Here is a 27,442-nt window from a genome sequence, read left to right on the forward strand (position 1 = left end):
TTTCACTTATCTGTTGGCCATCTGTGTATCTTCGGGAAAATGTCTATTCAGGTCTTCTGCCCATTTTCTAAATTGGCTTGTTTTTTGATGTTGAGTTGTATAAGCTGTTTATATATTTTGGATAAGAACCCCTATGAATCATTTCATTTGCAAATATCTTCTCTCATTCGGTAGGTTATCTTTTCATTTTGTCAGGGGTTTCCTTTGCTGTGCTAAAGGTTTTGAGTTTAATTAGGTTCCATTTGTTTATTTTTGCTTTTGCTTCCTTTGCCTTAGGAGACAGTTCCTAGACATTTTAGAATGATAAATTTATAACATAGAGAATTAATTCTTCTGAGAATGAATAAGAACATTTAACACTGCATCACTAACTTTTCCAATCATATACAGTCAGGAAAATGCTGGCGGAAAAGTCTTCTTGGGAAATTATTATTATTTGGAAATCCACTTGGGCATCTTCTTGTGAACTGTTAAAGATTCACATGTCACTAAGGTGAAGCAGATTGTCAGGCCTTAGTGGTGAACTCAGGACAGAGTAGCAAACACCCTTGACTTCGCATCTCTTTTACTAGGACCTTATGTATAAACTTGAGCTAGATGTTCTTTGCTGTGGCCTCTCCTTGCAGATAAGTGAGTCACACCTGCCAAGAATGGCAGGGAGTCTGAATGACACAATTTTGTAAATAAATTACAGTGTTATGCTTCCACCTATGGAAATTAATATAAATTATAATACAAATTGAGGACTTTTATAATACAAAAAATTTAGTGAGTTCTAAACTATTTCTTGAGTCCCCAAGGCACTACATAATCATGAGAACAGCTAAGAACCTAGAGTTCTCAACCAACTAAACTGCCATTGGGGTTTGCAACAAGTATGTTATTTATTTTCCTAAAAGAATGGCTTTCCCCCTGGATTTGATTTCATTTATACTTTTTGTTTTATTCTGTTGCCTTTATTCTATCATGAAATGATCTTTTGTTGAAACTGAAAGATAAAATGTGAGCAGGTATGTGCATTAATCCATTGATTTCCAAATCTTAGTTGTAGAGAAAATGGACAATGTTACAGGTGGCATGGAGACATCTCGCCAAACCTATGATGACAAGCTCACAGCAGTGGAAAGTGACCTGAAAAAATTAGGTAATCTGCAATGAACATGAACTATGAAGTTGAGTCCCTGTAACTCAGCGGTCCCTAACCTTCTTGGTACCAGGCACTGATTTCATGGAAAACAGTTTTTCCACTGACCAAGGGTGGGAGGGAGGATGGTTTGGGGATGACTCAAGTGCATCACATTTACTGTGCACTTTTTTTCTATTCTTATTACATCAGCTGCACCTCAGGTCATCAGACATTAGATCTCAGAGGCTGGGGACAGCTGCCCTAACTCAACTCTATGTAAATGACCACAGTTTTGTTTTGTTTTTTTTAAGAATGACATGGCTCTAAACTCACATTCACCCAGAAAGACCTTAACCTTTCATATTGTGTGTTAATCTTTCCTCATGATTTAATTCAAAAGCTTTAAAATTTTAAAATTAAGACCAATTTTGAAGTTGAATCCCCTCCCCGCCAAAAATACTATTGTGTACCAAATAAAATCTGAAGATCAATCCTGATGGAAAAAAAACACAAATACCCTTTATCAAAAGCTCTTTTATAAAATGCTTGGTAAATTCTTATTTGAAATATTTTAAACTGCACAAAATAATTGTAGAAATTAATTTTAAGAAATAGAAGATTCCAGCCTATTTTATCCTGTGATTTTTTTTCCCCCCAACTTTTTAAAGAATTTTGGTGATTTGGAGAAATAGAAGATTCTAGCCTATTTTATTATGTGATTTTTTTTCCTCCAATTTTTAAAAGAATAATTTTGGTGAACTTAACAAATAGGTTGTTGCCTTCTTGTCATCCTTCCTAGTGCTCTAGAAGCAAGTAAATTCCCCTTCCTTCCCGGAGAAAAGTGTTCACCCAGGTTAATCTGTGCTGGTATTTTGCACCCTTTCCAATTCCTGAGGACCCAGGTCTAACAGAGATGTAGATTTTACTAATGCATGCAGGAGCACATCACACAAGTTTTCTGTCTGAAATAGAGCACATTCCAGTTATGAATAAAACTCTATTTTATTCTTGGGAATCTGTGACCTCACCTGAACACATCTCCATCCCACCAACCTGAGTAACACACATGTCTGATTCCAGGGGACCAAACGGGAAAGAAAGCGCTCAGCACCAACTCAGAGCTCTCCACCTTCAGGTCGGACATCCTGGATCTCCGTCAGCAGCTTCATGAGATCACGGAAAAGACCAGCAAGAACAAAGATACGCTGGAGAAGTTACAGGCAAGCGGGGACGCGCTGGTGGACCGGCAGAGTCAACTGAAGGAAACTTTGGAGAATAACTCCTTCCTCATCACCACTGTCAACAAAACCCTGCAGGCGTATAACGGCTACGTCACGAATCTTCAGCAGGACACGAGCGTGCTGCAGGGCAACCTGCAGAGCCAAATGTACTCTCACAACGTGGTCATCATGAACCTCAACAACCTGAACCTGACCCAGGTGCAGCAGAGGAACCTCATCACGAGTCTGCAGCGCTCTGTGGATGACACGAGCCAGGCGATCCAGCGCATCAAGAACGACTTCCAGAACCTCCAGCAGGTCTTCCTTCAAGCCAAGAAGGACACGGATTGGCTGAAGGAGAAGGTGCAGAGCCTGCAGACGCTGGCTGCCAATAACTCCGCCTTGGCCAAAGCCAACAACGACACCCTGGAGGACATGAACAGCCAGCTCAGCTCCTTCGCAGGGCAGATGGACAATATCACCACAGCCTCCCAAGCCAACGAGCAGAACCTGAAGGACCTGCAGGACGTACACAGGGATGCGGAGAACAGAACGGCGGCCAAGTTCAGCCAGCTCGAGGAGCGCTTCCAGCTCTTCGAGTCAGACATTGTGAACATCATCAGCAATATCAGCTACACAGCCCACTACCTGCGGACGCTGACCAGCAACCTGAACGAAGTCAGGACCACGTGCACGGACACGCTGACCAAACACACGGATGATCTGACCTCCCTGAATAACACGCTAGCCAACATCCGTTTGGATTCTGTTTCTCTCAGGATGCAGCAAGATTTGATGAGGTCGAGGTTGGACACGGAAGTGGCCAACTTGTCAGTGATTATGGAAGAAATGAAGCTGGTGGACTCCAAGCATGGTCAGCTCATCAAGAATTTTACCATCCTGCAAGGTAAGTGGGAATTCTGAACTTACATTGTTATCTGTGGTTGTAGAACAAATGACCTTGAAACTTGATGATTTAAAACAGTAAGCCTGTATTATTTTGTAGTTCCTGTGGGTCAGGGATTCGGGAGTAGCTTAGTGTAAGTTGGTGGTTTTGGCTCAGTATCTCTCATGAGGTTGTAGTTAAGATGATAGCTGGAACTATAGTCTTATTTACCTATTTTTGGTTGTGCTGGGGCAGGGAGGTCTTTATTGCTGCTCACAGACTTTCTCTAGCTGCGGCAAGTAGGGGCTCCTCTCTAGTTGCGGTGCACGGGCTTCTCATTTCAGTGGCTTCTCTTGTTGCAGACCATGGGCTCCAGGTGCTTGGGTGCTTCAGTAGTTGTGGCACCTGGGCCTAGTTGCCCCGAGGTATGTGGAATCTTCCTGGAACAGGGATGGAACTCATGTCCCCAGAATTAACCACTGGACCTCCAGGGAAGCCCTGGGGCTGTAGTCTTCTGAAGCTTTAATTGGGGCTGAGGAGCTGCTTCCAAGATGGCTCATTCATATGGCTCTTGGGCTTGTTGGTTATTGGCAGGTGGCCTTGGTTCCTCATTATGTGAAATTGCTTGAATGTCCTCACAGCAGAGCAGCTGGCTGCCTCCAGAGCAGATGATCCAAGAGAAACAGAAAGAAGGAAGCCAAGATGTCTTTTATGACCTAGCCTCAAAAGTCACATACCATCATTCCACCATATCCTCTTCTTTAGAAACAAGTCACTAAGTCCATCTCACACTCAAAGGGGAAGGGAATTAAGTTCTATTTCTCGAAAGGAAGGGAAGCATAACTAAGAATTTGTGGACAGTTCTTAAAGACGTTCCATTAAATGTTTATGAATGAAAGACTTGTTAATTTGGAATTTTTCAGTGCCTAGCTATTTCAATGCCATTATAAATTGGGCTCCTTTGGAAGAAAGATTCAATCTTTTAGATCATGGAGTGATCATTAAGAGGTTCCTACTTCCAAGTGCCATGAGCAATGGATGATTGGCCATCACAGTAACTGTAAGGCCACAGAGGAGGGAAACGATGTGACTTACATATAAAATCTGAGTTTTGCTCCAAACCAGGTCATCCATATAAGCTGAAAGTCCTTGGATCAGATCAGATCATTTTTGAGCTTTCAGGAAAACAATAATCATCGGAATGACTTCACTAAGAAGGAGGCCAGTGAACTTCATTTTATTTCCTGACAGTAACAGAGATAGTATATTGTTTAAACTAGGAGAATGAAAAATAGCATATCTGGACTTCAGCGAGGCTCCTGGCAGTGATACCCTTCAGAACAAGGTGGAGCAATCAGTGCTGGATGATAGACCAGTTAGATGGGTTTATTTGTTGTATTCGTTTTCTGTGCTGCATGGCAAATTACTAAAAACTCAGCACTTACAACACCCATTTCTCATCTCACAGTTTCTGTGGTCAGGAATCTGGGCACAGCATAGGTGTATCCTTTGCTTAGGGTCTTGCCCAGATGCAGGCTCAGTGAGGGGCTGTGGTTTCATCAGAGTCTTGACTAGGGAAAGCCTCATTTCCACACTCCTTCAGGTTCTTGGCAGAATTCATCTGTTGGGAATCGGGATGGTAAGATGGGCTGTCAGGTCCTAGAGGTCACCCCAGCCCCTTGCCATGTGGCCATCTCAAACCATTGCAGCTTCTTTACATCCAGTAAGGGAGTCTCTCTCGCTCCAGCCTGCAAAGATAGAATCTTATATAATGTAACCTGGTCAAGGGAGTGACATCCCATCACCTTTGCCATATACAGTTGGTCAGAAGCAAGTTACAGGTTCCATGCTTAAGGGGAAAGGATTATACCAGGGCATGAGTCACTGGGAGTCACCCTTGGGTGTGACTGTCATGCTAGTTGAATGAGTATAAAGAGTGATAGTTAAATGAGCCCCTCTGAGCCTGGAAGCAGAGCTGAGTGGCAGATGGCAGGGACCTGCTCAATAACTTTGCAGGGACTAGCATGAGGACATGGATGACGTCCAATACTCGTGTGGTGTGAAACTGTGTATACTAACTAACAGGTCAGAGAATCCTGATCCAAAATGATCTGCAGAGGCTGGAACAGTAAAGAGATGCCAACAAAATGAAATAGATGGGGGAGACATGAAAATCCCCACTTGTAGATGAGAAGACCAAACAGGAATGTTGATGTGGGGGGCATGACTTAGAGGAAATGTGCATGAAAAGCATCGGACATTTTAGTAGACTGTAAAGCAACTCAATGTGTCTGCCAGGGAAGATCATATGATCTTTTGCTGTATTAATAAAAACATGATATCCAAAATGAGGGAAGTGATACTCCCTCCTTTTAGCATGGCAGAACCACTCCCAGAGGATAATGTGTATGTTGGGGAGTCCGATCAACAGGGGATGCTCACAGACCAGCATGCTCAGAAAAATAGGACCAGGGTGATGGGGTCTAGAAACCGTGTGCTGTGAAGAAGGATTGAAGAACCTGGAACTTTAACCTATAGGAGAGACTGCTTAGTGGGGAATAAGGCAGCTGTTTATAACTATTCAAAAGGCTGTCATGTGGAAGAGATTTTAAATGACATCTGAGGCGCTCCAGACGGTGAAACAAAGACTAGTGGGTACTCATTAAAGGAAAATAAGTTTTAGTTTTTATATAGTGTTCCTTATAAAAATTGCTGTTGCTTGAAAATATAATGGGTTCTGTGAACCGTGTGTGTGCCCCAGCTATAGAGTGGCTGGACAATGCCTGTCAGAGGTACTGTAGGTGAGAGTCATACTCTTAATAAAGAGTGGGCTTTCACACGGCCAGACAGTTCTTCAGAGTTTGATTTATTTGTTACCTATATTTATTATTTATTTCTTTTCCCCTATTCCTTCTTGACTGAAATTCAGAATGAGGGGAAATCTCAGCAGACTTGCAGTCTCATAAAATAAGTGCTTTCTAGTTGTCTCTTAGAGTTGTAATACCCTCAACAATCCTAACATGGTATTCTGGATATTTTCTAGCTATAAATGTCTTTGGAGATGTCATTTCCTTGGAGAAGGGGGGCTACAGTCCATGAAGTCATAAAGAGTTGGCCATGACTTAGCGACCAAACAACGACAATAAATGACAGTAAATAGATTAACAATATCTAGATTCAGATATTTATTAACAATAAATAGATTCAGAGCCTGGCTTTAAATGAGTTAATGTTTCCGTTCTGATTATTTTTATCAGCTGAAGTTAAGTATGAGTGTAATGAGGGCTTTTCATGAATTACCCCTGTGACACCCACTCTGTGAAGCAGGTGCTCAAGAACTCATTGCCAGTTATACATAAGGAAACTAAGGCTTTGAAGGCTTTAAGGAACTTGCTTAAATTTACAGAAATGATAGGTAGCTAAACGGGATCTGAGCCCAGACTATCTGGTGCAAAGCTTGTGCTGCAAACCCCATAGATAAGCACAGAAAATACATGCCCTTCCTCCTGGCCGCCCCAGGGGAGCCTATGAGGGCAAGGAGATGGGATTTCATTCTAAGTGTGAGGGGGAGTTTTAAGGAAGATGGTGACATGACCTGATTTATATTTTTGAAAGATCATCCTGGATGCTGGGGGAAGAACAGATAACCAGGAAGTGATCCTGGAGGCGGTAGTCCAGTGAGGGATGATGGACCCATTGTGGGTGATTTGGGATGGATGGTAGCAGCATGCATGACCAAAGTGGGTCTTCTTGGTCAGGAGGAATCCTGAAGAGAGAATCAAGGGCAGCCCTGCCCTTCCCCAGACAATAGTCCTGACTGGCCTTCTGTGGCCATGCCCGCAGTGTGAAGAACACATGGACTGGAGGGGCTGTGAATGTTCAGAGCCCACCCAGATCCCTTCTTGATCACATTTGGTGTGCAAGACTCTGGATTTCCCTCCCCAAAGTGTCCCAAGCCCAAAGGGGCAGCCCAGAGGCACCGGTACATTGATGGAATGGAGTGCTGTGGGCAGAAACTGGACATGGGATCAGGCCAGCTGTGAGGAGCTGGACAAGGCTCATAGATGGATCACACATGAGCAGGGGGGAGGAATGGGCATCTCCCAAGTACTTAACTTGAGCAACAAGGTGGATGCTGGGAAAGATTGAGGGCAGTAGGAGAAGGGGGTGACAGAGGTTGAGATGGTTGGATGGCATCACCGACTTAATGGACATGAGTTTGAGTAAACTCTGGGAGTTGGTGATGGACAGGGAGGCCTGGCATGCTGCAGTCCGTGGGGTCACAAAGAGTTGGACACGACGGAGCAGGTGAACAACGACGACAACGAGGTGAATGGCAGTACTGACCAGGAGATGCAGAAAGAAAGGCCTGTTTAGACATATTAAGTGGGAGATGTCTCTTAGGATGGGATTTCTGGCTCTGTCTCTGAAAGGCCTCAGAGCTTGGTTTCTGAATGGTATCTTCTTTTTCTTGTTTGCTTTCCCATTTACTTCTTTTTTGTAATTAAATTCATTTTAATTGAAGGATAATTGCTCTACAGTATTGTATTGGTTTCTGCCAAACATCAACATGAATCAGCCATAGGTATGCCTACGTCCCCTCACTCTTGAACCTCCCTCCCTACCCCACCCCTCTAGGTTGTTCCAGAGCCTCAGTTTGAGTTCCTGAGTCAAACAGCAAATTCCCATTGGCTATCTAGTTTACATATGCTAATGTGTTTGTTCCCATGTTATTCTCTCCTTACATCCTACTAACATTCATGCTTGGTCTGTTCATTAGCTGTGCTGTGAGTTGACCTGAGAAACTTCTCAAGCCAAGACACCCCCTTTCTATTTAATCTGTTCAACTTCCTTCAGGACAGGAATGCCCACCTGCAATTCCAAGAGAACCAGAGGCAGGAAAGGGATCCAGCTTCCAAATTCCAGTGGTTCCTCCCACACTTCATCTCTGGCACCTTTCCCTCTTTCTCTGTACCAGATCTCACCCCCGGGGATGAGGGAGAGATGGGATGGAGCAGGAAGGAGCAGGGTAGGATTAGCATTGGCCTAGGTTAGGTTTGCCTCTGCAAGATTCAGAATACCCTGATGCTTTCCAGGAAATTCTTGGTGACTTGCAGTTCAAGAACCCTAATGCTTCTGGCACAGTTCAGCCAAAGCAGACATGTACTTCATTAGGAACTGAAACATGAAACTGATGGACTAGATGGCTGAGCAAGATGATCATTTGGAACTAGATATGCAGTCATGTACTGAATCCTGGAGAAGACTCTTGAGAGTCCCATGGAAGCAAGGAGATCAAACCAGTCAATCCTAAAGGAAACCAACCCTGAATATTCATTGGTAGGACTGATGCTGAAGCTGAAGCTTCAGTACTTTGGCTACCTGATGCCAAGAGCTGACTCACTGAAAAAGACCCTGACTCTGGGAAAGACTGAGGGCAGGAGGAGAAGGGGGTGACAGAGGATGAAATGGTTGGATGGTATCACCGACTCAATGGACATGAGTTTGAGCAAACTCAAGGAGATAGTGGAGGACAGGGAAGCCTGGTATGCTGAAGTCCATGGGGTTGCAAAGAGTCAGAGACAACTGAACAAGTGAACAACAACAAAATTGAATCCTGATAACAATGATCTCTGTCTCCATAAACCCCAGAACCTTATGAAAGGCTTATTTTTTTTGTGTTGCAAATAATGTAATATTTTTTATCCTAATTTGGCACATGGAAGACTTCATAAAACACACTCTTAGGCGTCAAGTTCACCTCACACCCTAAGCTACTCCTGCAATACATGTAGGCGTGAATCACATCCCCCTAGTACAACCAGACAGTTCTCTGCACCTGCTCTTCTGGGAGGACCATGAGTTTTAGTGATGAGAACAAGAGCTCTAGAGCCGGAGAGTCCTGGAGGTGAGTACCAAGTATCTGTCTACCTATTACAGTTATAAGGATTTAATGAGATAATGTAAATAAAACAGTGCAGTGCCTGGCAGAGGTTTAGCCAATATTCATACCCAAGTGTGAGTATGTTCGCTTCCTGTCCGAGTTTTTCCCTCTGCTGTAGCCCCAGCCAGCACATCACTGTGGAAGACAACATTCATGTCCACAAAGAACACAGTTGTGCAGACACGGGCTTTAAGGTTGATGGGAGTTCAGAAGTTCTTACTGCTGGCTTCCCAGTGCCCAGCCCTGGAGAGGAATCAGACTGGGTGCTGCCAGTCTCTGACTTTCACTCATTTTTGACCCACGTTATACATTTATTTTTGGCTCTGCTGGGGGCTATTCTCTAGTTATGGTGCACGGGCTGCTCATCGCAGTGACTTCCCTTGTTGCAACACTCAGACCCTAGGACGATTGGGCTCAGTAGTTGTGGCACAAAAGGGCTAAATTGCTCCGGGGAGTGTGGGATCTCCCCAGATTAGGGATAGAACCCATGTCCCCTGCAGTTGGCAGGTGGATTTTTAACCACTGGACCACCAAGGAAATCCTGATCCACATTTATTGAGTGCAGCATTCAAAGACATTGAAGCACACCGTGGCCACTTGGTGAGAAACAGTGGCTTAAATATATCCTCCTCTGTGGAAAAAGAGCTTCCGTGGCTTTCCAGATGTCTGACTATCTTGAACATGAGGTCAAGAACCAAATTATTCTTTAAAATGATTGCCAAATATCCTGTCTTAAATTTCCTTTTAATTTGTATATCCCTTTTCACCTAAGCACAGCAGAACGACTTTTTCATATGTGGGTGTTAAATAGATGTGATTCATTTCACTGCATGAGAAGAAAAATATGTCAGATGAGATTACTATTTTTCTGTATCTTCCAACCTGACCACTTGTGGTTCTAAAATAAAAGTCTCCACGAGGTTGAGTGGCAGTAAGAATTAAAGTGATTTCTCTATTTTCCATTAGGCACGAGCAGTTTTTTGGAAAACAAGTTGTAAAGTTATTTCAGGGGTAGGACACAGGGCTTGGTCCTTCTCAAAGCCTGCAGCTTGGTGGCCAAAGCAGCAACAGCATAGTATTAAAGTCTCCTGTCCTCTTTAAGATGTTTGTTTAAAGGATTCTGGTGTTTAAGGCTCCTGGCTCTGGAGCCTAGAAGCCTGGGGAGGATGTTTTGCTGGCAGTGCAAACACAGCTGTTCTGAGTTCTGGTCTTGGTCACATACGGGCATTTCTGGAGGCTTCATTCAACAGCTTTACCAGCAACATGGCATCCTGGCATTTCAGAATCCCAAGTCACGGGAGCTGCCTGGTGGTTCAGTGGTTAGGACTCCACACTTCCACTGCACGGGACACGGGTTCAATCTCTGGTCAGGGAACTAAGATTGCACAAGCCACATGGCAAAAAAAAAAAAAAAAAAAAAAAATCCCAAGCTAGGCAGTCAACCACATGGCCTCGAAAGCAAATCTCCAGTTTGCTGTTCTGTACAGGACATCATGTCTGCCCCACATGTAGCATCACCATTTTCTTGACTCTGAATTCAAGTTATTGCATGGGCTCATGAATATTGTCTTGTCATTTATTTCAGAGTTTTCACTTTAAAGGCACTATCAGTGGCTTATATTTTATTTCATTTCACTTTGACTTTAACAGCTGCACCACCCCCCCTAAAAAAAAAGATTCAAGTAATACTTAAAATCCTAGGATCATTCAGATGCCAAAAGCAATACTGGCATCCCAGGTCCTAGAGGAAGATATACCCCTTGCATTAGTGATCAGCTTTGTAGGAGGATCCAGTCCTGACTTTTGAAATGGTTTTAGCTATTTTTCTTAGTGATTTTTAAAAAGAAATAAGTAGCAAATATCTAGGTCTTAAGGAGTGAGCAAAGTATTGTCTTAATGAGCCAAGTATATGAATGAATGAATCCCCGAGGACAGGGCACAGAGTGTGTTTTCACATAGTCCAGTGTTTGAAGGCAGAATTCCAGCCTCTGGCTCTAGCTCTGTGATATTTTCCCAAGGCTGGGGCAGCTGCGGATGAAGACGTGGATCCTAGCAGTGTGCCTGCTAGGAGTTTATCCACAGCCATGACTGTAAAACATTATATTAAAGTTTTTAATATAACAGAGAACGTATTTGTTTTTTTAATTGGAGGATAATGTAATTGCTTTACAAAGTTGTGGTGGCCGCCCCCTTGAGCCTCCCTCCCACGCCCACCCCACCTCTCTCGGTTGTCACACAGTGCCAGGCTGGGCTCCCTGTGTTATAAAGCAGCTTCCCACTAGCTATGTATTTTATACGTGGTAATTTATATATTTGTACTACTCTTTCAATTCATCCCACCCTCTCCTTTCCCAGTTCTGTCTGTTCTCCACGTCTGTATCTCCATCCCTGCCCTACAAATAGGTTCATCAAGACCCTTGTGCTAGACTCCATAAATAAGGGTTGGTATATGATATTTGTTTTTCTCTGACTTACTTCACTCTGTATAACAGGCCCTAGGTTTATCTACTTCAGTTCAACTGACTCAAATTCATTCCTTTTTATGGTTGAGTAATATTCCATCATATATATATATATATGTACCACATCTTCTTTATGCATTCATCAATTGATAGACATTTAGGTTGCTTCCAGGTCCTGGCTATGGTAAACAGTGCTGCAGTGAACATTGGGATACATGTGTCTCTTTGAATATGTAGATAATCTACTTGTGATGGATGTAGTGCTTCATATGAAAAATTCAGTTTTTATCCTAATCCAGCTAGGAAATCCATCACAAGTAGGATTTTAGACTTTACCCAAGGCAAAAACTTGCATCTCCTCCCAATATTTTATTCCCTTCCTTCTCAACATCTGGAAATTAGTATCAGTTGGTATTTTGTGTTGACTGTGAGGTCTGCATTTTTATGCCATTATTAAAATAAGCCATGATTCTTTGTGGAGGGGGTGAGGATATTCAAGTGTAACATTAGTTCAGAGAGAAATAGCCAAACACCATATACTACCCGACCCCAGAAAGAAAGATTCATGAAAAGCTGTCACCCCAGGTAAAGAAGGTCTTGGATTCATGTCAGGAGGGGAAGAGAGAATCATATGTCTTTGGAATTCTGTTGGCAACCAGAGGAGGGTGTTCTGGAAGAAATACAACTCTCTGCCACATGGGTCTGTCGGAACATTCAGAACAGGGAGACAGGCCCTGGAATGGGCACTATTTCCTGGCCATGGGTGAACTCATTTCCCATAACTTGCGAGTACAGCACCAACCCCCGTCACGCGTGATAGAGTAGCACTGGTTATTGGCAAATCCATAAAGAGAATAAAGAATTTCTAAAGCACTTGAATTTCCCAACAGATCTTCCTCATTATTTGGATTTCTTAAGGTCAAACATAGAACATGAACAAAACAGAAGTAGTTGTGTGGGGGGTTACTTTTACTTTTGCCTTTATTCCAAATAAATTAGATTTCTGTTTGTTTTGGCCTATTGTCAGTATCGTTCCACTAGAACCTTCCATCATGCTGCATGCGTTACGGAGGAACGCACAGGCCACCTTCCCACTAATAATCTCTGAGACATTGTTTCTCAGATACAACAAAGGAGCTAAGTTACCCTTTTAAAGGAGATCCATCTGGCAGTGAAAACTCACCCTCTGGCTTTCCTAAATGGCTAGGCTGTTTAATGAGCCTCCTCAGGTTAAACAGGAAAAAAAAATCAAATTATGGATAAAAGATCACAGGATCAGTTCAGAAGTGTGAGTAGAGTTGGGAGGGCATCTCCCCATGGCCACTCTGTACTGGCAGCCAGGGTCAACCTGATACATAGATTGAGTGGAGGTGAATTGTTAGAATGAGGTGAAGGTCACCAGGCAGGACACTGTTACCCTAGAATCTCTCCCTTCTAGTCTCTGCTGGACCCAAAATGTTAGCACTAATGCAACGGGCTTTCTGTTTTTTTTTTTTTATATATATAAATTTATGTACCTATTTTTGGCTGGGCTGGGTCTTTGTTGCTTCGAGGGCTTTCCCTAGTTGCAGCAAGCAAGGGCTACCCGTCCTTGCTGTGTGCAGGCTTCTCGTTGCAGTGGCTTCTCGTGTTGCAGAGCACAGGCTCTAGGGCGTGTGGGCTCAGTAGTTGTGGTCCCAGGCTCTAGAGCACAGGCTTAGTAGTTGTGATGCCTGGGCTTAGCTGCTCCCCAGCATGTGGGATCTTCCAGGACCAGGGATCGAATCTGTATCTGCCGCATTAGCAGGTGGATTATTTACCACCAGGGAAGCCTGCAGTGGGCTTTTTGACCCATGAGGCACATTGATTTGACAAACACTTGCTGGCTAATGACTGTGGCCTGTAATCTAGCTACTAGATGGGGAAGGGTCCTCGAAGAAGAAGCAAGGACTAAACATCACAGAAGGAGGGAAAACTTCCACCTGGTGTGACCTGGGAGGATTACATGGTGGGTGAGCAGGAATTTTCCAGATGGATATGGGCAGAGGGAATTCTGAGAGAAGAGATTTGCACAAGTGCAGAGGAGGATGAATCAACACACGCGAGACCAGGTCATGGAACCTGGACACCAAAGGACCAAGAGGGTCTTCTGGGGCAAGTGGGATCCAGAGCTGAGTGTAAGGAAGACAAATGTTTGAAAGATGCAGAGTGAGATGCATGGAGATGGATCAGGTAGAAGAGCAGTTGAGAGGTAACCGTAAAAATCTACCAGAAAGACAGAGGGGACAGGGGCGAGAGAGGAAGAGAGAACAGCGGCAGGAGGATGGTGATGAGACGGCTGTGATGATGCAGTGGGATAAGAGGTGACGGGAGGAGGGCATGAACAGCAGAGATGATGAGATCTCTATAGACACACCAGGTTGGAGATGCTGGCTGGACATCCCAGAGAAAATGGACCATCCACTAATGGGATGGAGATGAAGAGCCAGAGGCCTGGAGAGCTGATGGTAAGGAGGAGCCAACAGGAGCAGATGGACAAAAAGTCAGTAAGATGGATTCAGGAAGAAGGTGTTTCACCCCGAAGTCTCTGACTTACGGGGCAGATAACCCTAGAAGGAACACACTGAAGCCAGCGCTAGCATTAGCGCGTGCTAGTTCGGCGTAAACTCACAGCTCCGTAGAGGGTCCAGCCTGAAAGTCCAGGGGCAATGTCATGGGTAGGCTCAAGGAAGCAAAGCTGAGCCCAGGACCTAGGCTTCTGCAGAGGGAGGGCAGAGATGGAGGGCTGGCCGTGGCTGTGGATGGCATGTGGATGCAGTGCTGTCCGCTAGGGTCTGGGGTGGAGGGAACAGAGATCCCCCTACTGAGGTGGGAAAGGCTGCTTCACCGTTCTGTCCTGACCGGCCAGTGGGGAGGTGTGCTGGTGGAGGGGGACAGGGAAAACTGAGCGTGGGAATCCCACCAATCCTGCCTCTCCCCCCGCACTTCGGTCCTTCCAGCCTCCAAGGCCCTGTGCTTCCGTCCAGAGAATGGGTGTGGAGCCCTTATACTTATCCCTGTAGAAGAGCGAGACCTCAGATGCTCTAAGATTCCAGGCAGTGGAATATTTGAGCACAGTGTCTTCCACGATGTGTTCATTTCAACACGAGAAGCCCTGAATTCCTGCCCCAGCTCCTCCCCCTGATGGTAACTGGACATGTCTTACTCACATGCGTGTGCTATGTCAGTCGCCCAGTCGTGTCCGACTCTTTGTGACCCCACGGACTGTAGCCCGCCAGGCTCCTCTGTCCATGGGATTCCCCAGGCAAGAATAAATACTGGAGTGGGTTGCCATTACCTTCTCCAGGGGATCTTCCTGACCCAGGGATTGAACCCAGGTCTGCTGCATTGCAGGTGGATTCTTTACCACTAGTGCCACCTGGGAAGCCCCATTGCCCTGGGTAGATCTGTCTTGAGTTGCTCAGTAACTCTGAACAAACAGCTCTGTGTCTCTGGCCCTGCATGTCTTCAGATGTACTGTGGGAATCCTATGCCATAGACTAAGGTCACATGATATACTGTATGTGAAGGTACCTCACCCTGTCATTTTCATACAAATCCTGGTTGTGATGTATTGTGTGATGTTGATGTTACTCTTGAGAACTCAGAGAAAACAGGGCAACCCCACATTAAGTGAACCGCCTTTTGGAGCAAGGAGAGATGAGCAGGTATTTGCTTCCCTTCCCCCAACCCCCTCCCTGTCTTTTTAAGGGGGAACTGCTTTTTCCTCCTTTGGAGGAAAATGATTTTTTTTCCTCCCTTGCCAGTGAGATGCTGCACCTATTTCTTTCTCTAGTCTACCTTCCCTGTGTACTGTGCTTAGTCGCTCAGTTGTGTCTGACTCTTTGCAACTCCATGGACTGTAGCCCGCCAGGCTCCTCTGTCTATGGGGGTTCTCCAGGCAAGAATACTGGAGTGGGCTGCCATGCCCTCCTCCAGGGGATCTTCCCCACCCAGGTCTCATGTATTGCAGGTGGATTTTTACAGTCTGAGCCACAAGGGAAGCCCAAACCCTATTTGCATTATTAGACACATTTGATGCACTGTTTGCATCACTGGGAAAAATGAAACTGGTCCTCCTCAGCTGGCCCTGAGAGCACCCCCAGCAGAGACCTCCTGTCCCGGTGAGCTGGTCCATAGTGAGGCCTGGCCCCGAGGACCTCTGTGTTCCCACAGCACCATTGGAGGGACAGGGGCACCACAGGGGAGGAGTGGAGAGGAGAGGCCAGGCTAGTGCGATGGGAGAATTACAGGACAGTCTCTCAACACTCCATGGCATCTTTTTAGTCCAATTCAACCCCTTACCCCACACCTTACATGGTGCTTGTCATACAATAGGTAGTTAATAAATATTCATCAGATCGATGGAATGAGGAGGAAATAAGAGGTCATCTCAAGGAAATGCAACCCACTCCAGCATTCTTGCCTGGAGAATCCCATGGACAGAGGAGCCTGGTGGGCTACAGTCCTTGGGGTTGCTGCTGCTGCTGCTAAGTCGCTTCAGTCGTGTCCAACTCTGTGCGACCCCATAGACGGCAGCCCACCAGGCTCCGCCGTCCCTGGGATTCTCCAGGCAAGAACACTGGAGTGGGCTGCCATTTCCTTCTCCAGTGCATGAAAGTGAAAAGTGAAAGTGAAGTCGCTCAGTTGTCTCTGACTCCTAGCAACCCCATGGACTGCAGCCCACCAGGTGCCTCCATTCATGGGATTTTACAGGCAAGAGTACTGGAGTGGGTTGCCATTGCCTTCTCTGGTCTTTGGGGTTGCAAAGACTCAAACATGACTGAGCGCACACGCACGCACACACAGACACACACACAGCGATCCTAACCCACACAGCCTTCCTGCTGGTGAAAAAACGGTCCCAAATGACCAGAGGTGTCCTGGATTTCACGCTTGTGCCTTTTGTCTTCTTTTTATGTTTCAGGTCCTCCTGGTCCCAGGGGTCCGAAAGGTGACCGAGGACAGCAGGGACCCCCAGGCCCCACCGGCAACAAGGGGCAGAAAGGAGAGAAGGGGGAGCCAGGCCCGCCTGGCCCAGCCGGTGAGAGGGGCCCAATCGGGCCGGTTGGCCCCCCTGGAGAGCGCGGCAGCAAGGGCTCCAAAGGCCTGCAAGGCTCCAAAGGCTCCCGAGGGTCCCCTGGGAAGCCCGGCCCCCAGGGCCCCAGTGGGGACCCAGGCCCCCCCGGCCCACCGGGCAAGGATGGACTCCCAGGCCCCCAGGGCCCCCCTGGCTTCCAGGGGCTGCAGGGCACTGTCGGGGAGCCTGGGGTGCCCGGGCCACGGGGGCTGCCAGGCCTCCCTGGGGTGCCGGGCATGCCAGGTGTCAAGGGTCTCCCTGGCCCCCCGGGCCCTGCAGGGGCGGCAGTGCCCCTGGCCCTTAAGACCGAGCCGACCACAGCACCTGAGAACAACGGTGAGTCTGAGCCCCTTGCACCCAGGATGGGGGTGCTCCCCGTGTTCGCCCCACACACCCAATCTTATTAGCAGTGAAGGCATCACACAGGGTGGACCTCAGCCCTTTCTGCTCGCCTGGCCCCTCGCCAGGCAGCATCCTTCAGGCATGTGTTTATCCCTAAACAGCATCAGCCCCTCTAGTGCTTGTTTATCATTAGCTAAGTCGGGTCCTCCGGGACAAACTGGTCCCAGATGTTGAATTCAGGAAAATCTGAGACTGGCCACCCCAGAGCCATCCCTGTCTTCATTCTCTGCCTTTCACCTGGGGATGGTCGACCCTTGGTTAACGTGCAGATGGAACTTTCTGTTCCTGAAGCCAGCTCGCATTTCTTTTTGAGAAGGTATTATGGCACCGTCTCATCCTTTGATGATGAAAGCTTTGGGTTTGCAACCAAGCCTGTCTTTCTCCCCTTGGACCCACAGCCGATTCCACTTTGTTTCCTGCCGTCCCCTTTAGTTGCATTTCTTCTGTGAGCCTAGCTCTCCCAGCCTCTTGTTTACAGGTTCTATGTGATCCCAGGCTAATGGGGCCCACCTGAGACTGTGCTGCTTGTCATTTCCGTGTCTGTTACTTCTGTCGTTGTAAAGACTAACCCAGACACAAAGGCCCGCTTAAGTGGTTTTAACCACCGGGTGTCCTGCAGGCCACCTACTTCCTCAGACTGGTCTTGGCCCCTAGAATGTTCGGGAACATCAGTCACAGACTCAGCACACGGGCACTGGGGAAGCCGGGCTGTGGCTCTGCCTCCTAAAGGCAGTGTTTTCAGCGTGTATGTGTTTTCATCGGCATTTTTAAACTTTGCGTTCCTAGGCTGCCTGCCTCACTGGAAGAAATTCGCAAACAAATGCTACTTTTTTTCATCTGAGAGAGACTTTTTTGCGAATGCAAAACTTTTCTGCGAAAGCATGTCTTCACATCTCGTTTTCATAAACACGGAAGAGGAGCAGGTACGTGTGTGGCATTCTTAGGGTTGGAGAAAACTGTAATTTAAGGATCGCTGACATCTGGAAAGTGCATGCTTACTAAGGATTCAAAGATACCATAAATTCATGGTCACAGAAACACCAAGGGCCACATAACTGAGATTTGGGCTTTATCCAGGGACAGAAAGCATTCGTGGCATGGGGATTGGGTCCTTGTGCTCGCACCTGGAAGCTCTTGCTTTATCAAGCCTGGAGCTGTGTGGCTTTTCCCGGTGACTATTGAAAGAGCAGGAAGCCTGCAGGTCAGTACAAGTCTCCTATGGAGCGGCAGAGAGCCCTGATCACTGGAGGGGTGGGGCGGAATGCCAGGGTCCAGACAGGTGGCCTCAACAGGGTCAGGAAGGGCATATATGGTCCTGGGGCAGAGCCCACACGTGATAACCACTCATTTGGTCCCTAATGTGTTCCAGGCATTTTCTCCTATAAACCTCACCACACCCCAGGAGCCTGTGGGTAATATTATTCCCATCTTACAGACAGGAAAACTGAGGCCCCACAAAATTTGAATGATTAATACATGAGACAAGTAAATGCAGAGCTGAGACTGAAACTGAGGTCCATTCAGCAACAACACCAGTGCTTTCTTTCTCTTTAATGCCGCAGTGTCTCAGGGGCCTCCTTCCTTTCCCCTGCATGTCTCTGGCAGACAGGACCCTGAAAACGGATGCTTCTACAGTAATTGACTGGAAATGAGCATCCAGAAGACAGTGGTCAGGCTCCTGGGCCTGATCCCAGCTCAACCACTTGTCACCTTTATTAGGTTGGCGGTTGTAATGGCTCAAAGACATGTTATGTGTGACACTGGACGTGGGACCCGGCCAGGGGGAAGAGCTTGATAGTGCTGTGGCTGTTACTGTATTAGAACATCAGAGGGAGAGGTTGTGGGAGGGGGTGGAGCCTGGTGGGATTCATGAGTGGTCTGGATAGTTTAGGAGTATTGCTTATAATATAATAGGAAAACATGTCAAAGCCCTCCCCTTCCCCCTGCCCACCACCAAAAACAAAAAAACCCCAGGGCCAAACAAGTGCAGTGAAAAGAGGACAGCAAAAGCAGTGCACAAGTTATGGCAAGCATCCCCTTCGAAAGTGTCCCTCATTTCTAAATACTGAAAGCCCCCCAAACATCTGTTCAAGAAATAGTGACGCACCGTCTATGATTTTATTTTCCAGCAATGGATCAAAAAGCAGATGGTGGCGAAAGAGAACTACTGGATTGGCCTCACGGACTTGCAGCGGGAGAATGAATGGAGGTGGCTGGATGGGACATTTCTGGAGTACGAGTGAGTCTCAGAGACGTCCGCTGGCCTGTGTTTCTTCCTGAACAAGCTTGTGTCAGCGCAGTCCTCACACTCAGGCTCTGGGTGCCAGCTGCGTGTTTATTTCCATGGAGGGAAATCAATATGGGGTAAAAGTCGGGCTTTTTTCCTCTTCTCATGGGAGTGAATTTTTCTTCATTTCTACTAAGAAAAAAAAACCAAACAAACACAAAGACTCATAAAACCACCCAGGGTGGTATAATAAAGAGAAGGCTAAGCGTGCTCTTTAAGTGCCGCCACAAAAGCGAAGGAAGCCCGGCTCCCCCAGTTCAGTCGAGCTCCCCAGATGTGTTTCCAGCATGGGCAGGGCGTTCCCTTCAGGATGACGCTGTTGGTGTCCCAGCCCTCACTGGGCTTCTGGCCAGAGTGTGGGGATGAACTCCAAGTTGATGACTCCCCTACACACAGAAAGTTCAAGTGCACTTGTGGGACGACCATCTCCCGCAGGTTTGAAGAGTCCCCGTAAGTCCAGTGTGACCTAGTTCTGTAAAGGCAGCAACAGAGAACGGAAGCAGTTCATAGAACCTTCTCAAAGCTCCCAGGGGCACAGAAATTTCCATGCGCCTCACCGGACCCCAGCATCCACTCCTGCCCTAATCCCACCCCAGGGTCTGAAGAGGATGAAATTGCGCCTGTTTCCATTTCACCTCTTCATCCTCCTCTTGCTTTGCCTCCAGTGGATGCGGAAATGTGAAGCTGTGCCACACACACTGTACCAAATAGGGCAGAGTTTATAAAAACCCACCTGTGAACCTTTCCTTTGCTGGAGACAGAGAAGACATGTCCTACAGAGGCTCAAGCAGGTGTGTGGGCATCTTGGCTTCAGGATTGTCCTGAGCTGCAGTAGCCGCAGCATCCTTGGACCCTGGAGAGAAGAGATGGAGTGTGTTTCTGGTCCAGGACAGTGTCCGGGCATCAGGGCTGGAGCAGTCGTGGTCAAGGACAGGAAGACGGGCTTGAGGGATGGAGGGGCCAGGTAGAGATTCTGTGTGTGTGTGCCCGCACACATGCGTGTACCTGTGTGTGTGGGTAGACAGGCTTCTTATGCTTTTAAATTCTCTATGTGACAAGCATGATCAGAGGATATAGATGGAAACCAGAGTAAGGCCGTTTCTTTTAAAGGATTTTTTTAAGCATTTATTTATTTGGCTGCATCAGGTCTTAGCTGCCTCATGGGGGCTCAGTAGCCAGTGGGTTTAGTTGTTCCATGCCTTGTGGAATCTTAGTTCCCCAACTAGGGATCAAAGCCACAGTCCCTGCATTGCAAGGTGAATTCTTAACCACTGGCCCACTAGGGAATGAACCACCCAGGCCATTTCTTTTAGAATGGCAACCAAACATTGAGGTGGAACATTTGAAGATTTGGGGTCAGCTCCAAAGGTGAGCCTCAGACTGCCCCCAGGACAAATGGATATCTCTTTCCTGGCTCAGCAGACCGCCAGTCTGCTTCCTGCACACCCATCCCTGGTGGGAGGAAGCCACATCACATCCTGGCCCCCGGAAACGTAGCTGACACCCAAAGAGGGCGTCCATCGCAGCAAGGATACGCTTCAGAAGACTCAAAGCAGTTGTGAGAGTTGTCATCTACAATCAGAGAGGTGGAGGGACTTCCCTGGTTGTCCAATGGCTACCACGCTGTACTCCGAATGCAGGGGACCCAGGTTCAATCCCTGGTCAGGGAACTAGATCCCACATGCTACAAGTAAAGAGTTCACATGTGCTGCAACTAAAAGATTAAAAAAAGAAACAAAGATTCCATATACCTCAGTTAAAACCTGATTCAGTAAAATAAATTGATAAATAATATTTTTAAACAAATAAACTCAGAGCAGTGGAAGTGGGGAGGGGAGTCCTCAGTTAAAACCTGATGCAAAGAAATAGTTAAATTTTAAAAAATAAAATCAGAGCAGTGGCAGTTGGGACAGAAGGCAGAGACTACTAAGGGAAAGATAAATGTGTCACTTTGACAGTCAAGAGTATGGATCATTTTTTAAAGGAGTCAGCAGGGAGCTAAAAAAAAAATAACTTCAGTCTCCTCCACTTTTCTCACAGTCATAAATGCAAAAAAAAAAAAAAAAAAGGTCTGGGTTAGACTCACTAAGAAATTCAATCTGAAGCCCTCCTCTAAGCACAAATTGGGTTGGCCCACGTGGAATGGATTGAGCAGGAACAGTAGCACCCCTGCCAGCTCTCCCAGGGTGGAATTTTCTCCTGTCTCCCAGGCTCCAGCAGGAAGTACTGATTGGGGTGACAGCCCAGCATTGGTACCTGGGACAGGAAAGAATCACATCACCAGACACCTTCAGGGAGCTCTGTTCCCAGCCACAACTGCACAGCACCCCAGCCAGAGCCCAGACTCTGTTTCTTGTCTCCCACCCAAAGGGACACATAGACGTCAAAATCCCCAGGATCAGATTTTAAAAGCAAGAATAAATTAGGCAGACATATTATGAGGCCTCAATAGCCGAAGGCTAATTGAACTTGCCACATAATAATAAACAGGCCACAAACGCGAAAAAGAGCCTGTGCAGCAAGGGAAGGGAGTATCTGCCCTGGAGTTCACCAGGTCTGGGTTCCAGGCCTTCAGCTAGCACTCAGGAGCTACGTGACCCTGTGTAAGTTACCCAACCACGTGAACCTCCATGCCCTCATCTAGAAGTGCAGGTGACAGAAGCACCCACACGGTACTGTAAACATTCTAAGAGATGATACGTATCAAGCAGCAATGACAGTGAGCCCATGGGAAGTGCTGAAGAAATGCTGTCTGCTAGTGTTCATATTATATTACTCCTATTACTTGTCTAAGGCAGAACGCCAAATTGATGCCTTGGGACTGTAGTGCTGCAGAAGACTCCTGAAAGTCCCTTGGACAGCAAGGCGATCAAACCAGTCAATCCTAAAGGAAAGAAGCCCTGAATTCTCGTTGGAAGGACTGATGCTGAAGCTGAAGCTCCAATATTTTGGTCATCTGATGCAAACAGTCAACTCACTGGAAAAGTCCCTGATACTGGGAAAGACTGAGGGCAGAAGGAGAAGAGGTGTCAGAGGATGAGATGGCTGGGTGGCATCACCAATGCAATGGACCTGAATTTGGGCAAACTTTGGGAGATGATGAAGGACAGGGAGGCCTGGCGTGCTGCAGTGCATGGGGCCACAAAGAGTCAGACACAGCTGGGACTGAACAACAACACCTCCTGTTGTCATCGCCATCATCATTTTCTTGTCATTGTTCAGTTGCTAAGTTGTGTCCTACTCTTTTGTGACCCTATAGCCTGTAGCCCGCCAGGCTTCTCTGTCCATGGGATTTCCCAGGTATCTCCCAATACAAGGTACCCAACACAGGTACCTCTCCACATACTCAGACTCACCTGCACCCTCCTCCTCTCTGCTTCTGTGGCCTCCATGCACGGTCCATCACTTCCCTTTCCCCTGCCATACACATTGGTTTCTGGACCTGGCCCCTCCCCATGCCTCACCCAGGTTACAGAAGAAATCAGACTCCCTACTTTGCTCTTACCCTTTCTCCCCCTCTGAAATTGTTTCAGGCTGTTGGGGGTACTATTAAGGAGGAAAGAGAAAAGGGGTGAAAGGCTCTCTCCTCTGTCTCTTGCCCCTACTTGAATTTTTATACTGAGAGCTGGTTGAGGAAGATGGTGCTGGAGTAATCAGACAAAAAGCAACAGTGACATGGATTGGATGCTGAAAGCTTAAGGTACACATGGACTTGAACAAAGGTTTATTTCCAGCAAAACATACAACCTGACTCACTGACTATGAATACTGGGGGCAAGAGAAGCAATCGGTGATGTCTCAGGATGGTGCCTAGGAACAGGTTTCCAAGTGCTTTGGGTTCACCCACCAATGCACTTCCAAGAGAAAGAATGGAGAGCTGACCCATGTTGCCAAGATTTTATTTGCCAACTAAGGACATGGGTTTTAAAAATCACCTACTGGGACTTCCCCAGCGGTTCAGTGGTCAAGACTTCCAGTACAGGGGGCAAGGATTTAATCCCTGGTTGGGGAGCTAAGCTCCCACATGCCACAGGGCAGCCAAAAAGACAAAAATCGCCTATCAACAAATCTCAGCACAAAAACAACAAAAACAAAATCAAAAAAGACAGTTGGCCATCACCCATACATACACACAGAGTTGTCCTCATTTTTCTCTTTTCACAACAGACCTGTGAGAACTTCATTCTTGACCAGCTGGTACCAGTCCCCTGGCTGGACATTGGGATCTGCTGGCCCACGGACTTATGATAACATTCAGTGAATTATCCTGGAGTGTCCACCATGACCCAGCCCCTGTGCCAGCCTGGAGAATCTTTTCTAGAGTTTTGGGCACAGTATGAGCGAGAGATACTGTTCCACTCACGTAAAAATAGTCTGATTTTCAGGACCCTGTCACAATCAAGAAGACAGACACCTTGACCCTAAATGTGCATATGGTGAAGAGAAGGGCTTCAAACGAGCTTTCAATGCTCTCTTCTCATTAATTAATAGAACCAAGTAGATAGAAAAACCGAGAGGAATGTAGCAGACACTATCAACTAACTTCCCCAGTGGCTCAGTTGGTACAGAATCGCCTACAATACTGGAGACCACCTGTAATGAGGGGACCCGGGTTTGATCCTTGGGTTCGATCCCTGGGTCGGGAAGATCCCCTGGTGAAGGAAATGGCAACCCACTCCATAAATCTTGCCTGAGAAATCCTGTGGACCAAAGGAGCCTGTCAGGCTACAGTATGGGGTTGCAAGAGTCGGACACACTTAGGGACTAAACCAACCAACCAATCAACTAACTTCATTGATATTTATGGAACCTTTCACCCAACAGCCACAAATACACATTCTTTTCAGGTGCATATTCACCAAGATTGTCAAATAAGTGCTGGGTCATCAAACAAGTCTCCAAAAATTAAAAAGCACTGGAAGGGAAACTTTGGCTTCATTTTATGCCATAATCACTCACTCTTCATGCTTCATGTTTCTATCAGAGGGACTCTGGCTTTGGCCACTAGAGAGAAACCTCTATAGCAGGAGAAAATTCAATAGCAAAGAAATGCTTCTCGCTACTAAGATTTTCCTGTTTTGAGGCCAGGCTCTTACCAGAAGAATTTTCTCAGCCCTGAAGCCTCCATCAATCTTGCGGCTGATGAGAAAGTACTAAGTTGTGAGGTTGGGCGGGTTTGCCAAGGTTGCCTGGGGTTGCCTGATTGCCAAGGTTGAAAGTTTGTGCTCTACCTCCAAGAGGATAAACCCAGAACAGGGAGGGTGGGGATGGGGAGGGGGTGCTTCACAATCACCAGCTGAGATGCTTCATGATTCCAGCTCCTGGAAGAGTGAGTCTCGGTGCTTCCATGGTCCCCGGTGTACTCAGAATACACTGTCCAAGTACATAATGCATGTTGCAATCCAACCACTTCTGCAACTTGTGTGTTATAATATGGGATTCAAGAACTCGGCACCCAGGCTTCAGCCATTTCTCTTTCCAGAATCTACCTGTGAGTGAGGTTTAGGCACTATTTAAGCTGAAATTCTTCTCCAGAACATATACATTCTGTTTCCTTGACATGCTCTGTGCTGTTATAAGCATGCAGACTGGAGGGATTGACCACAAATCACTCTGTGTGATTTTAGCTTTTCCAAAGAGATGCTGGGAGACCATGTACAAGACAAACTACCCCTGCAGCCTAGCTTCAAGCTACTCCATCTCCCACCCCTGCTGGTCTCACCTGGCTCACTCCACTCATAGCCACGTCCTACCTTTAGTCCGAAAGGTTACTTCAAGCACCACACTGAAGAATTTCCATGACCTGGAAAAAACAAATGGCAAATGGTGATAAAAATCATCTTCCATTATCAATCTGTTCTCTTTCGTCTCATCTGACTATCCCTTTTTTTTTTTTTTTTGACCATGCCACGCCAGTTGTGGGATCTTAGTTCCCCAACCAGGGATCAAGCCCATGCTCATAGCAATGAAAACAGAGTCTTAACCACTGAATTGCCAGAGAACTCCCTGTAAACCCCTTTTACCTACTGAAAAGGGCAAGGAAATGCAAGGGGAAAATACTAAACAGATGGTCTATCAGAATTCCTATATATGCAATTTTCCAATTAACCGTGAGATAAAAAAATATCAAATGTCCCATCATTAATGCATCCAGAATCACAGTCTCAAATTTGGTAAGCAAAATTGGAATGGAACCCCCTCATATAACTGCAGAAATGAAGCAAGTGTACATCAACACCACCAAACTGCCTGGGCACCGTTGCCATTTCTAGGAAGGTCTGTCAAGGTAAGAGAGAAACACACCAAAAAAGCTTCCATAAAAGTTTCCTTCCAACTTCACCTTTTCTTGGCATCACTGTGACAGTCAGATTTGTAACTGCTTCGTTTCTTGCCTAGGATGGAAGTTCTGTGAGGACCGGCAGTCTGTTCTCTATAGCACTTGTGTTGCCATCAGCTAGCTTTAGCCCTTGTATGCAGTAGACCCTCTGGAATGAATGAGCAAATGAATGACTATTTCTGACTCTTCCACCTACGTATCATCCCATTTATACTCTCATTGCTTGATGGTTTCCTCTCAAATATCTCTTCATCTCTGGATTTATCTCAGTGAGGTCATTTTTAAAAAATATTTGTTTATTCACTTATTTGGCTGTGTTAAGTCTTAGTTGTGTGATGTGGGATCTTTCGGTGTGGTACACACAGAGGCCCTCTAGTTGTGCATGGAGTCTCTAGCTGTGGTGTGCGGGCTCAGTAGTTGTGGCACGCAGACTTAGTTGCTCTGCAGCATGTGGGATCTTTGTTCCCTGACTAGGGAGTGAACCCACATCCTCTGCATTGCAAAGCAGATTCTTAACCACTGGATCACCAAAGAAGTCCCTCACTTTTCATTTTCTTAAAAAAACAAAAAACAAAAAAGCCCTAACTATACAGTTGGTGCAGGGGAGTCAGTTCTACCTTTTTCCCATCCTTTGAGTGTAAATTTCGACTCGCCTTTTCCCACTGCCCTGATTTTTGCTGGTCTTGTCATCAAAAGATGGAGGGCAATTTGGTCTTTATCCCTGGGTGACCCTGGTAAGAACCTGGCTTCAAAATAGTAACATCTTAGTAGTGAGATGTGTTTCTTTACTGTAGAACTTTCTTTGGCCATCAGAGTCTGTACAGTGGCAGATTTCTCTCTAGTGGCCAACGCCACTGCCACTCTGATAGAAACATGAGGCATGGTCCAGAGTGAATGATTACGAAGTCAGATGCTGCTGCTTGGGAAATGAGTCATCGTTTATGGGAAGCACCTCCTGCTGCAGATGTTCTTTTCGGACCCTCCGCATGAGGCAAATTTGTCCTCTCAGGAGGTGACCACAGGCTTCTGTTCAAGGACCTGGCTCTTAAAGAAAATGTAGCCTTTCAAGTTTTGACTCTTGGAAGCACATCTAGTTGATCGCTTAGAAAGAGAGGCAGGAACAGCGAACCCTGACGAGGGGGTGCTGGGAGCAGCAGCAGACAAGTTAATAAGCCCCAAGTTGAGCTCATCTTAAAGACAACTTGTTTTGAAGAGTCTCTCTCCCAAAAAAGGCAGTGAAATGTATGAGTCATTTTCAGTAAGATTAAATTACTATTTCTTTCTGAAGCAATTAGCTATCTACAGCTTAGCCAGAAAACCATAACCAAGTGTTTATAGGTTCTTGTAAGTGGATATCAACAGTCTCTCCATTTTAAATACAGTAGTGTGTACATGACCTTCCCAAAGTCCCTAACTTCCCCTTCCCCCCAGCAACCATAAAGTTCATTTGCTAAGTCTGTGGATACAAGAATATGTATGGCTGAGTCCCTTCGCAGTTCACCTGAAACTACCACAACATTGTTAATCGGCTCGACCCCAATACAAAATAAACGGTTTAAAGTTTTTAAAAAAGGGGGGGGTGTCTCTCTCTCTGCCTGACTCTGACGTGTTAGAGACAAGATATCAGAATGTACAAAGATTCCCTCTGGGTTCTCATAAGTGTGTGCGTGTTTATGTGTG

The 27,442-nt window shown here is 46.3% G+C and overlaps 1 protein-coding gene and 1 long non-coding RNA gene across 2 annotated transcripts in view; one reads left to right on the forward strand and one right to left on the reverse strand.

Moving 5' to 3' along the window:
- Nucleotides 1-27,442, forward strand: part of COLEC12 (collectin subfamily member 12) — a 178,927-nt gene that overhangs the window by 147,943 nt on the left and 3,542 nt on the right. The window contains exons 4-8 of the mRNA XM_020881753.2: nt 1,046-1,144; nt 2,207-3,253; nt 16,584-17,072; nt 17,925-18,061; nt 19,268-19,377. Coding sequence (XP_020737412.2) covers nt 1,046-1,144; nt 2,207-3,253; nt 16,584-17,072; nt 17,925-18,061; nt 19,268-19,377 — 1,882 coding nt within the window. The remainder of the gene's footprint in view (nt 1-1,045; nt 1,145-2,206; nt 3,254-16,583; nt 17,073-17,924; nt 18,062-19,267; nt 19,378-27,442) is intronic.
- Nucleotides 19,235-22,336, reverse strand: LOC139030379 (uncharacterized). Its single transcript, XR_011482733.1, has 2 exons — nt 21,512-22,336; nt 19,235-20,278 (listed from the first exon to the last, which is right to left on the reverse strand). It is a non-coding gene; the product is annotated as an uncharacterized lncRNA (long non-coding RNA).

Source organism: Odocoileus virginianus, chromosome 22, assembly GCF_023699985.2.
Source record: "Odocoileus virginianus isolate 20LAN1187 ecotype Illinois chromosome 22, Ovbor_1.2, whole genome shotgun sequence".
Classification (NCBI taxonomy): Eukaryota; Metazoa; Chordata; class Mammalia; order Artiodactyla; family Cervidae; genus Odocoileus; species Odocoileus virginianus.